The sequence below is a fragment of the Rhinopithecus bieti genome, unplaced genomic scaffold (assembly GCF_001698545.2).
Source record: "Rhinopithecus bieti isolate Rb0 unplaced genomic scaffold, ASM169854v2 scaffold_15436, whole genome shotgun sequence".
Lineage (NCBI taxonomy): Eukaryota > Metazoa > Chordata > Mammalia > Primates > Cercopithecidae > Rhinopithecus > Rhinopithecus bieti.
The window spans coordinates 921,604-934,747 of NW_016808313.1; the positions used below are offsets into that span (position 1 = coordinate 921,604).

At 45.2% G+C, this 13,144-nt stretch overlaps 1 protein-coding gene across 2 annotated transcripts in view; it reads right to left on the reverse strand.

Annotated features, from left to right (window-relative positions):
- PBX1 (PBX homeobox 1) overlaps positions 1-13,144 on the reverse strand; it is a 295,354-nt gene that overhangs the window by 57,604 nt on the left and 224,606 nt on the right. For both annotated transcript variants that reach the window (XM_017886424.1, XM_017886423.1), the window contains exon 3: positions 2,696-2,940. In XM_017886424.1, coding sequence (XP_017741913.1) covers positions 2,696-2,940 — 245 coding nt within the window. The remainder of the gene's footprint in view (positions 1-2,695; positions 2,941-13,144) is intronic.

Sequence of the window (13,144 nt, forward strand, 5' to 3'; positions counted from 1 at the left end):
TGTCAGCCACAGTGTTTTGTGATTGGTGACATGCTATTGAAATGTACTACAGCTGTCATAATTTTTAGTCATTTTGGATGAGGATGGAAGAATGATCAGAAGGTTTAAATCAAGGAAGCAGTTCTATGTTGCTGGCAACCTGAGCTCAGACTAAAGACAGTTTTCAACACCTCCCAACCTAACATCCATTGCAGTTATGATTTAGTGAAGGAAGTCACACTCTGGGCTTGTCTTGTGTCCTGTTCTTTGGCATGAGTTAACCTGGAGGACAAATCTGAGGACAGCTTGCTATGCCAGAGGACAGGGTTATCGGTGCAGGCGAAGTAGGAAGAACATTGGGTAATAAGAACCCAAGAGGTCAGCGAGAGGTCTGTCCCCATTTGCCTTCCAAAGTTACCCTTTTAGGTTAGAGCAGACTGCAAATTCTAAACGATGGTCATGGTTGGGGAAACTGTCCGAGTTCAGCCAGCTCTCTGAGCTCCGCATTGCCTGGGATCTGGGGAAATGTCTATAGGAGCCAACACTGTGGCAAGAACATTTGTTCTTTCCCAAGAAGGCAAAGGAGGATGACTCACAGCTTCTTACCACAGCTTGCTTTCATTTTCCTCCCCTTCACCCTCCCTACACCTTGTCTGATGGTCAAATTTCACTATTCTTGGCTTCACAGCAATTTTTTTGCCCTCATAAAAGACAGGATTTTGTAGAAATCCATTCCAAAGGTAGATAGGAGTACAGTAATGAAACTTTATTCACTTTAAATTTTAAAATGCCTATTTCTATTTTAAAATTTAAATTTTCTATTAAGTTTGCATTTGCCTTCTACCTAGTTATGAGTGGACTGCACAGGGTCTTCTACCTTCCACTTTTTCTCTCTCTTCTTTTTTGGCTTTTAAAAAGGAAGGGGCCGGGTGTGGTGGCTCATGCCTGTAATCCCAGCACTTTGGAAGGCCGAAGCAGGCGGATCACTTGAGGTCAGGAGTTTGAGACCAGCCTGGCCAACATAGTGAAACCCTGTCTCTACTAAAAATACAAAGATTAGCTGGGTATGGTAGCGCCTGCCTGTCATCCCAGCTACTCAGGAGGCTGAGGTAGGAGAATTGCTTGAACCTGGGACATGGAGGTTGCAGTGAGCAGAGATCGTGCCACTGCACTCCAGCCTGGGTGACAGAGTGAGACCCCATCTCAAAAAAGAAAGAAAGAAAGAAAGAGAGAGAGAGAGACAGAAAGAGAGAGAGAGAGAAAGAAAGAAGGAAAGAAAGAAAGAGAGAGAGAGAAAAAGAAAGAAAGAAAGAGAGAAGGAAGGAAGAAAAGAAGGGAAGGGAATGATTTAATGAGAGTAAGGTAATGGAGAACTTCAGTACAATGTTGCATCACAAGAGGTAACAACAAACTTACCTATTATCTAAATGAAAAGCTGCTGTTAAAGAACTCCTGATAGGCCAGGCGCGGTGGCTCAAGCCTGTAATCCCAGCACTTTGGGAGGCCGAGACGGGCGGATCACAAGGTCAGGAGATCGAGACCATCCTGGCTAACATGGTGAAACCCTGTCTCTACTAAAAAATACAAAAAAAAAGCCAGGCAAGGTGGTGGGCGCCTATAGTCCCAGCTACTCAGGAGGCTGAGGCAGGAGAATGGCATGAACCCGAAAGGCGGAGCTTGCAGTGAGCTGAGATCCAGCCACTGCACTCCAGTTTGGGCGTCAGAGCAAGACTCTGTCTCAAAAAAAAAAAAAAAAAAAAAAGAACTCCTGATAAAGTAGCATGCTTACACTAACCAGAGGAACTAGCGTTGCTATACAGATGTGTGTATGTGTTTGTGGGGAGGATGGGATGGGGGCTCTCTATTAGAGAGGGGTTCTGTTATAATCAGGAGCCCCTACATGTATTGCTTTGTAGTTAACAGCCTTTCTTGCCCTTTTCTTTATGTAAGTTTTATGGTCCTTCACATCTGTGACTCCAAATGCACAGATCTGTGCCACACATCAGCTTTCAGAATTGAGTATGCAGAACACTGAGTCCCACAGACCATCCGTGGAGTGCCCGGATTAGAATCCCAGTTTGTCTGGCTCCATGGGTCTCCTGAACCCTTTAACAACCTTTTTACAAAGGATGATGTGTATCATATTCCATACCATATATTAGGTAAAAGAGGGAGTATGTTTGACTCTCATTTGAACTGAGTCTGGGTAAAGTGAGGGGCTCTAGGGCCAAGTTTTAAACACTTGCCCATAGGATACTATGAGCACCCAGAAAAATATAATCCTCCTAATAAATAAGGAAAACACAAGGGCCAGAGAAAAACCTCCCACCTTCTTGCAGGTTATCTGGTGACTCTGCTGATCACCTACAGCGCCCGGGTGAGAGCCAGGACTGCCCATTACAGGCACACATTCTGGAGTCCAGGCATGGAGTGTTCCTTCTATGCACGATTCATGTTTCCTTGAAATCATCACTTACAGCGTCGCACATTTTTTAATGCCTTTACCTCCGTTGAACGCCTAGGTTTTGAACAGTTGAGACCAGGACTTGGCAGACTCAAGTTTGGCCAGGGCTCTGTGGCCGGGCAGGGGATGCCGGGCACAAGGACGCCAGCACCTGGGAAAGGTGAGCCGCTCGTCTCTACAAGCCCCGGGGTTGTGCTTCCTCCACCCTTTCCTAAATGACCTGGGTGCTGAGCCCTAGGTGGTTCTGGTTACCTGCTCGTATTTCTCCAGCTCCGTATGGTAGATTTGTCTGATCTGTGAGAGTTTGGCTCTGTAATCTGAATGTTCCACTGAGTTGTCTGAACCTGCCCCTCCAGAAGCCGCCGCCGCTGCCGCTGCCGCCGCCGACCCTCCTCCCTTCTCAGGTCCGGCCACGCCTTCCGCTAACAGCATGTTGTCCAGCCGCATCAGCTGGGGGTCTGTGGGCTCCTCCTCCTGGGCTCCTCGGATACTCAAAACTACAGAAAAGGACAAAGGGAAGACAGCGTTAATAGTAACCCAAGAAAGAAAATTAAAAAACAAAACACATTTGTGTTCTTTGGCTAAATAAGCTGCTAAATTACTTGCAAGATGCCATTTGAGGAATAGAAGAAAGGCTGGAAAAAGAGAAACTGAGAGGGTAAGCAAATGAAGGAGGTACTTGCTTTCTTCCAAAATTACACTCCACTTGTATGTGGAATCTAGAATAATCAAATTTGTAAGAGGCAGAAAGTAGAATAATGGGTACCATGAGTTGCGGGGAGGAGTGGGGAGCTATTGTTTAATGAGCACAGAATTTCACTTTGGGAAGCTGAGTTTTTGAGATGGCTGCAAAATAATACAAATGTACTTAATGTCACTCAACTGTACACTTAGAAATAGTTTAAAATGGTAAATTCGGCCGGGCACGGTGGCTCACACCTGTAATCCCAGCACTTTAGGAGGCTGAGGCGGGTGGAACACAAGGTCAGGAGATCGAGACCATCCTGGCAAACATGTTGAAACCCCATCTCTACTAAAATACAAAAAATTAGCCAGGCCTGGTGGCGCACGCCTGTAGTCCCAGCTACTCGGGAGGCTGAGGGAGGGGAATACCTTGAACCCAGGAGGTGGAGGTTGCAGTGAGCCAAGATTGCACCACTCACTGCACTCCAGCTGGGCAACAGAGCAAGACTCCGTCCCAAAAAAAAAGGTAAATTCTATCATATATATGTTTACCACAATAAAATTTTCAATTAGAAAATGTAATTATAACAAAATATATTTTTTACTTTTAACCCCATACTAATTTCAGTTTAAGGAAAAGCATTTCCCTCTTTCTCATTTTAAATTTCTGTAAGTTTGTGGTTTTGCACTCATTGCCTTTCTTTGCAATGTTTGATCAGTTTAAATTTGTCATTTCCAAAATCACCTAAGGTACATAAATCCAGTACATTTGGAATGAAATCTTAAGACCTTTCCTGTGGACTAGCAGAGAGTGAGGTCTAACATAGCAAGAAGACAAATTGGCCCTTGAGCAGGGTCGTTTAGCTCCAAAAATTGAGATCTATCTGTTCTGAGTGATAAGGACTCTGTCCTGTTGGAAACAAGGGTGAGGTCCTTTTAACAAGCTGTCTCCAGGGATTCGGGGAAGCCAGTACTCTGGTAGGATGGCGTCTCAGATCAATGAGATGGCTGCTTTTTATTAAAACACCAGGACCCTTGGTGGTGATTTGGACTGAAGGAGATCCAGTGATTTAGTAAATCAGCAGAAGAGCGAGACAGTCTTTTTTTTACTACCCCTTCAGACAACCTCCCATAAAATAAATCACTCATCTAAATCCAGTTCAGTTGTCAGCAGCCAAGTCTTTGTTAAGAGGGAACATAAAAAGTGTTTTCAATTTTTAAGAAATTGAAAAGAACGTGTGGGTAGGGTGGGAAAGAGGAAGTGATTAAAGGCAGAGGAGAGGGGTCCGGTGTTGGCTCACATTTGGGGGATGGAGGTGGCAGGGTCTAAGTCCCTGGTGGACATTCGCACACCAGAGCAGAGTCAAGAGCTGTTTCATGGCAGGGTGCATCCGGTGAGCCCCAGGGGGACGGTGCCAGTTCCAGGTGTCTCCCCGGCCCTGGCAAAGCAGGGCTGCGGGTTGTGACAGGGAAGGTGAAGATGAGTTCAATGAGGGTATGTCTAGATGTCTGAGTGTTCCATCACATATAATACCAGCATAACTGCTGGCTGTGCCCACACGCTCCTGGCTGCCAACAGGCAGCACAAGAACCAACTCTGAACGTTGCTCAGAAGAAATCCCAATTCCTAGGCCAAAAGGGAAACTACAGTATGGCTCTCACAAAACACGAGACCATCCAACGGAATGGTGAGCCATGTGGACCAGAGGTGGCCATAAGGAGCAAAGAGGACAAAAGGTGCAGAGCAGAAGCTTGGGCTCCGTGATGAAGTAAAAAAGGATGAGAGTAAGGGAAGGAGAGGGAGGGAGGAGGGAGAGCAAGTAGCTGGGAAGGAGAAAAGAAGGAAGCCTGCACCCTAGACACAAACCACAACGCTATCAGGTCATGATCTTCTCTCTTCAAACCTGAATGTGTAATATTCTGCTACACAAAAACAAAATTGCTACAGTAGTGATGGCAAAAGGTTAGGAGATCATTGAGGTTTATTTTGTGGACTTTTTTTCAACAAAATCCTTCTTTTGTAGGCTCAGGAGACTGAATGGGAAACTGCTCCTTTAGCTGATCTTTGAATAATAAGGATTTAGTCACGTTATTCTCAATTTTATTTACTCAAATCTCCAAAGCACTCTGAAGAACAAATTGCCGCTAACAAAGGTTTCCTTAAGAAAGTAGATGGCTGTGTAACCATTCCCTGAATACCAGGACCTAAAGGCGCCGAAAAGAATCAGTGAGTCCAAGCATCTGGCAGCAGCTCCCAGCAGCCCCTCCTTCCTCACCTCTACGTGGGGTTTATCGGTGTTTCTCTTTATATGATAAATTTAATAGTTTTATCAACAAAGATATTTATGGGTCATTTACAAAGGAGAAAAAAAAAAGAATCTCCTCTGAGCCATTAATAAATACAGTTCTTTCACTTTAGCTCAATTATTCAAAACATTGTGCTGGGGCAAAATTCCATTCTCTCATTCACTCTATTGAATCTCATGTCCGATATACTTCCTTCAGAAAAGGCTGTAAGCCCCCACGGCTGGTAGGAACATTCTCCGCGATGCTGAGGCTGGTAACCCTTTGGCCGGGTGTTAATGCCTTCACGTGGGTCCACCTGGCTGCTCCAAAGCCACCGGGTCCTGCATGCGGCCCAACACTGAGAGATCTTAGGACGACCTCTGGTCTCAACAACAACAGCGAAGCAAAAAAGAATGATGTCTTATTAACGGTCAGGACTTGCCTTGCCAGGACTAGCTTAAGCACTGCCTACTTGAGGTGACATCAAGTATCCCACCTTCTCCAAATCGCACGGGTACCCCAAGCGGCCTCATTCATTCCATCAGCTTATTCCTCCAGCTAAACTCAGTGAGGTATGAAAGACGGGAGAGGCGAGGCAGAGAGACAGTTCTGGTCCTGGCTCCTCCAGGAGCTACGCAGGTGATCACGCACACGTCACTATCAATATTTCCCATGTACCTAATATTTACCTCTGAGACTATGTCCTCTTTCCAGCCCCTCTCGGTTTCACGCCTCTGCTCCATCTTTTTAAAACAATCAATGGGAAGCACAAACAATTCCACACAAACTCTACACACCTCTTAATTAATATTTTTCTTGGCCTTCAAATCTAACTGATTTTAAATAACATAAGAAAGAAAATTGTCAAGGCTGGCAAAGAACACTGAAAGGATAGACTGCAAGCCCCTGCCTGCCATGGAAGTTTCAGGAGGGTTGCAGAGCTTAAAGCATAAAGCATACTGACTCTTTTCTTTCAGCTATGAAGGATACATTTAATTGAGCCCAGCGGCGGTGGGTCGGGTGGGGCAAGAAAGTGTTAGCATTTCGCTTAGCTTTTATATCATTTTATGAATCTTGCAAACAAATACTCCTTAAAAAGAAATCTGAATTCACTATGAGTTAATAGACTTAGTTTCTAAATGTGGCCAATTAGAAATTGATAAGATAGACACAGTGCACCACAGCATAAATGTTGCTTGCATTTACACTCAGAGTCCGGGACACATAAATAGGTCCCAAATCAGAGAGCTGAAGAAAATAAAAGAATGAAAAGAAAAGGGGGGAAAAAACAACAGTCATTTCCAAATTACACCCTTTAAATTATACTCAAATTATGAAAATAGAAAATGATTGTGCAAGAACCCAAAAAAAATTTTTTTTAAGGAACAATATGAACAAGGAAAAACCTTAAAAGAAAACCTTCATCTTGCACTATTTTGCATAGAAAATTCAGTTTTGGTGGATTTGGGCTGTGTCTGTAATGCTTGGAGGGGGCAGAGATGGCCCAATAAGCAACCTTGCATGCTCATATTTATAGCCAGCACAAGGAGAATCCAAATATACCACTATTAAGAATGGGTGTTGGGCTTCACTGATACAGAAACTGTTCAGCTTGGTGGTTAAAAAAACTCCCACCAACATTAAATAAATAAATGAAAAGGGTGATATGTCTAAGCAGAACTGATGCTACCTATTTATTGCTTGAAGCCAGTACTCTGGTAAGTAGGAGACAAAATGATTATTTAAAAGCTCCTTTTTATCTCTGCAGCACCATGCAAGACTCGAATGAACCTTTCGCCAGGACACCAGAGATGTTAACACTCATCCTCCAAGATCCAATTTCAACCAGCGGAGCTGTTACCTAATCCAGCAACCATCACATATGATCAGGTTCCTGCTTCCCTGATGGGTGCCCTGCGCTCTCTCCCTCCTCCTCATTTCTTCCCTCCCCACCCCAGCAGCTTTTCTGTGAAATAGGTTTTAAAGGGCCAAATCCCCTGTGTGTCCCCATGCATATAGGGTTTTAATGGCCAGGCAGGCCTGGACATGTCCACTACCCAAAAAATGTCATTGATTGCAGTGGATATGCAATCTGCAGAGGGGCTGCACCCATGAATATCTTTAACCCATTTGGTAACAATTCTTATAGAAGGAGTTTCCTTCTCACAAATCCACCCAATTATGGAAGAGACCAGTTGAGACAGGTAGGTGATTTATACAGGAATTGTCACAAGCCCTTTAAAAAGCTTCTGATGTCACATGTACCTTGCTGCTATCGCTCGCCCTGGGGTTAATTCTTCGGTAAAACTCCTAAGATAAGGGGACTGTCACAGCATTGTGGCAGCTGCTCTCACCATTTGTCTCCTGCTGTTCTTTCTTTCTTTTCTTCACACAAGGAGAAAAAACAAACCAAACCCAAAGGCATAGTCAAGATCATCCTTAGTGGGAGGGCTGTGTGCGGGGTGTTTTGTCCTTGGCTGAGCGACGTGGGTCCGGAGCAGCTCCAGTCAATGCCCACTAGAGGGCACTCTTTCTTCACCAAGGACTGGTTCTCCAAGCGGGCGGACAGTCTCAAGTGTCCAGGGTCGTGCTGGGGGAATGCCTCTGCTCAGATTCAAACTTCCACAGGTAGGGGCAGGTGGGGAGGGGAGGAGGGCAGATCTACAGGGAGGGTGGTCTTCAGATTTGGACAACAGTCCAGGGGCCCAAAGCTGAGCTGAGAGAGAGAAATAGATAAAGAACAAGACAGAAAGCAGAGAGGCAGGTGGTTTGGGGAAAGGCACAAGGTGTGCAAAAGGACAGGCTCTCTCTGGCTGATCTCTTTGTTTGATTTGTAGGCACAAACCTCCATGCAGAGTGTTCTATTGCCCAGGAGCTAAGTCTTTACCACATCCTACCAGAAGGGTTAGAAAAGAGAGACCAGCTCTCCCCGCCTCATTCCCAAGTCAGCTATGCAGTTTTAGGAGAACAGCAAAGTGCTTGCTTCCTGAGAGCATCAGAGTTACACCTTTTATTTGTTCATAAAGTACTTGCACGCACTGAATTACATCACCTTATAAAACGTGAAGTAATGTTCCAAACTTACATAGCAGATAATTGAAGATTATAAAAGCAAAGCACATTTCCCCAAAATGAAAGCAAATGAGACACAGCCAAGACTGAACTCTAGATCTTTAACTCTCGGACACTTTAGTCCTCTCCAATATTGCAGTTCTGAATCCTTTTCATAACAGGCAGCTACATGGATGTGATATGTATTCTGTGCATGCACGCACACACACACACACACACATACACACACACACAGTCTCTTCTGATGCCGAAGGCACACTGTTAGTCTGGCCAAGAAGAAAACAATCAGATATGAGTAATGGAAGGAAGTTTTTTTCTATTGATTTCCTAATTTCTTTTAATTTCTCTAAATCTGGTCCTTTCCCATTAGCTCTTTCCACCATCATGGTTAGAGCCACTGTATTCGGTGATAGAATGCCCTCTTCTGTCTTAGCCACAGAAATCCACTTACTACAGTCCTATTTCATTTTAAATCTCAGCTCAAAATCCTTTATGAAATCTGCCCTGATGAGAAAAGCCAAAAATGATCTCTAAGCCTCTGAGCCACCAGGGCACGTACTGCCTAGACCACAGTCGTGGGGCATCTCAGGACACGCCAGGGCACACCTACCATCTTGCCAGCAAGACTGTGAACTCCTGAAAGGCGGTTCCCCACACAACCTCACAGGGCCTCTGACACTAACTATCTGTTCCAATATTTCTTAAGAGCAATATAATAAAGAATCAAGGAGGGAAGGAAGATATAGGCTGATGAGATCCAAGGATCTCTGCCTCAGCTTCCTGTTCTCAGCCAGGCAGCCAATTCCCTGTATGTGCTCTCTTTCCCCCTGCATTCCAGTTACAAGTTGTACCACAGCCAGCATGCTGTTGGGTAGAAGGCTGTTCTCTCTGCCACCTCTTCCATATCCACTTCAAAAAACTGTCAAATCTGCCTTTTCAAATCTGACAATTCTAAACAAGCAAAACTACACTGGCATCAAGCCAGAGTTTCCTGGACCCAGCCTGGTATGTCCCCAGGAAGCCAGCATTACCGGTGACAAAGGCTCCGGGTGCTGGGAAAAGTCTGGTTGGTGACTGGTACCTGGGGAAGAAGCGTCCTGTAGCTGACAGGGCCTGGCAGCCAAGGGGCCACATAGAGGTGGTCTCCACAAACAGGCCCTCTGAGGAACGCTCAGTGCAATCAAACAAATTACTGCTCAAGTACCTCCAAGGTGACAGGAATGAGCTGGATCCTGGGACCTTGGATGAACCAGATATGGGCTCCGACTTCAAGAAGCTCGTGGTTTACGCTCCTCCAGTCCCTCGGACACAGGATATCAACTGCTTTGAGGCTTGTGGGTACGTGAGATTGCCAGGGTGGGTGGATAACAACTGCAAATCTGGAGATTTGTGTGCATCCAACTGATGCACATAGACTTCTTCCTCTGATTTTGCTTACTTCCTGTAAGCTCAATATATCCACAGCCTGGAACCTCCTCCAGTTGAGAAATAACTATGCTCTAATTCGATGATTCTCAACCAAAGGTGGGACCCAAATCTTCTGTTAGTGTCTTGAAACTCAGGGCAGCAGGCCCTCGTGTTCTTCACTCCTAATTCTCAATCTCTGTTTGTTTGATGTGAAATGTCTTTTTTTAATGGTGATTTTTAAAGAGTTATTCATCAAACAAATAGAAATGACTGACGATTCTATTTTCTAAATTGTACAAGTCAGCATTACTGATAGGTGTCAGTCAGTGGTTCTGAAAAGCAGTTACCACCTGAGTTGACACCTTCCAGCCCCAAGTGGAGACCCTGGATGCTGCAGTAGGCCTGGAGTGGCCTCTTCAGATGAGCAAGTTCTAGTTTAAGAAATCTCCAAATGTTGAAAGCCACCCTTGTTCCCCCAGGGTTGTCTCTCAGCCCTCTAGAATCTCAGAGACACGGAGGTGGGAATTAATCTAGGTCCAGGGTTTCTTTTTTCTTTTTTTTTTTTTTGAGGCGGAGTCTTGCTCTGTCGCCCAGGCTGGAGTGCAGTGGCCGGATCTCAGCTCACTGCAAGCTCCGCCTCCCGGGTTCCCGCCATTCTCCTGCCTCAGCCTCCCGAGTAGCTGGGACTACAGGTGCCCGCCACCTCGCCCGGCTAGTTTTTTTGTATTTTTAGTAGAGACGGGGTTTCACTGTGTTCGCCAGGATGGTCTCGATCTCCTGACCTTATGATCCGCCCGTCTCGGCCTCCCAAAGTGCTGGGATTACAGGCTTGAGCCACCGCGCCCGGCCTCAGGGTTTCTTAAAGTAGGGGATTTGTATTGAAGGTAAGATAATATATTTTTAAGCCATTCCAACTGTTTTTCTTGGTTTGCTAAGCAGGTAGGCCAAAATGTAACCAAGTTCAGGGATTTGAAAGCTTTAGTCAAACAAAGGCAAGAATTTAAGGTCCTCAAGTGTTTCATCCCAGGAATATTTATTGAGCATTTACTACAGTGCCAGGCACCGTGCTGACTTTCCAGATAAACGTGGTCCTGCGAGGAGATCTTAGATTCGCTCGTTTTTCACATTTAGACAACAGCCACTATGTGTAAAACTTTGTGTGAGGTTTTAGGGCAAGAGATGAAAACAAAATTATATGACACTCTTGAGACAGTTTTAGGTTTTTGTTTGTTTGTTTATGTTTTGTGGTTGTCTTTAGAGGAACACACCAAGTTTTTCTTGTCATCTTTTTCCCCGGGTTAGGTTTTGGCGGTTCTGGTCACGTGCATTTTCTACTTCTCAGGGGATGCATGGGCATGGATCCCATTCACACGTTCCCACTTGGCACACTGCGCCTCCCTGGGCCAGCTGGCAGGGAGAAAGCTAATGTGCTGGGCGATAGGCCCCTGCCTTTCTGGATGGGTGCCGGCTGCCTAGGCGAGGGGCTTTGGTCCTTAATAGCTCAAGTCTGGACTGCTGCTCGGGAAAGCCCTTTGCCTGAACAGGAGCTACAGAAGTTGGTAGGAAGGCATGACTTACAGCAGCTTTGGCCTCCGACTGACATACCCAGAGGTACGAGGAAAGGGGGAAAGCCATTGGAAAGACAGAAGGCCAGGACCAGGGCCAGGGCCAGGGGAGGGTGTGTGAGACCTGGATTGCCTGTGGTAACCCATGATACAAGGAACAGTTTCCTTCTTAGTTACACATAAAAAGCATGAAAAATGTGGAGCCATTGGTTGGCAGCTTGCTGTGCTTTCCGTGGAGATGAAAGCTTCTCTCTACAATGGCATTTCCTAAAGGAAGCAACCACAGAGAAAACAGAAGAAGTTTCTCAATACTCTTTAGCCTTAAGGTAAAAATGTTCTGCAGTTCCGAGTCTCAGTGAGGCACCTAGCACATTGCCTGCTTTCTGGCAAGAGCTAATACATGATAGATTTCCTTCTCCTACCACATTTTAATATCCAGAAATGTGTAAGTATAGGCACAAACTTTCTTCTGTTAGTGCCACAGCATGGCACACACACACAAAAAATGTGCACTAAAACAGGCCTTGGGTGTCTAGGTTCAAAGCCAGGCCCAAGACTCCTACTAGGTGACTTCACCAGGTTCAAAGCCAGGCCCAAGACTCCTACCATGTGACTTCACCTATGCCTTAATTCTTACTAAGGATTAAATAAGGTTATTTTTACAAAAGCACATGGTAGTGCTTGGTGACTGATAGATTTTAGATTTTTGGTTAAATCTGAACCAATCTCACTGATAAAGATTCCTTTGGGAGGAATAAAAAAGCAGGATAGATTTAGAGTTAAGAGTTTGGTTTTTCTGCGTGTTAGAAATCAACAACACAGGAGAAACCAGGATAAGCCAAGAATATACATACACACATACATGCAAGCACACACATGCACACAGACCCCCGCTACCTTACTGACCTATGTTTCCAGGCAAGCTCACACTGATACCGTCACAGGCTAAGGAATCCACAGATCCTCAGCCAACAGAATACATTTCAAAATGTCTTCTTTCTCTCATCTTTTCTCCTCTTTATAGTCCTTTCTTGCTGTTTTGCCCAAGTACATTAAGGATTCTGCAGCTTCTTAAGTCTTCACTCAGAGGAGATGCCACAGTCTTCAACCCTGGTCTCCCTGAGCCAGAGGCGACACCATCCTCCTGGCCTGGCAGAGCTCACACTGGAAGCCTCTGTCTTTCTGAGGCTGGAAGACCCTTCTGGGAACCACTTAGCTCTGAAGTAATCTCACCTTGTGTCAGACAAGCTGGCCTGGAAGTCATCTTTAATGGCTGCTTTCAAATTTCCATTAAAAAATAAATAAATTATAACCAGAAGAGGGTAAAGACGCTATTTGTACTCGAAGGTTTGAGGAAGCATGTTTAAGTTTTGATTTTGGATGGGATCTGCGACTCACAATCACCCTTCTCCGCCGGGATAGGTGAAATACTACAATGGCTTGCGCGGGCTGTGCATGCTTCCATGTTGTCTTACCCCATTGCCGTTGTCACTACTGTCCTGGGGCTACAAATCAGCTTCTAGCTCCTAGTCCAAATGGCATTTTCCAGCCCGTATCTACAACCTGAGTAGGAACAGAACTAGTTTTTCTCTAACTTTCCAAACAATTTCATCAGAACAAGTTTGAAATAAAGAACATTTTGCTCCCACAGGAATATTTCCCAGTTTTTGAAAACTGCTGAATAATT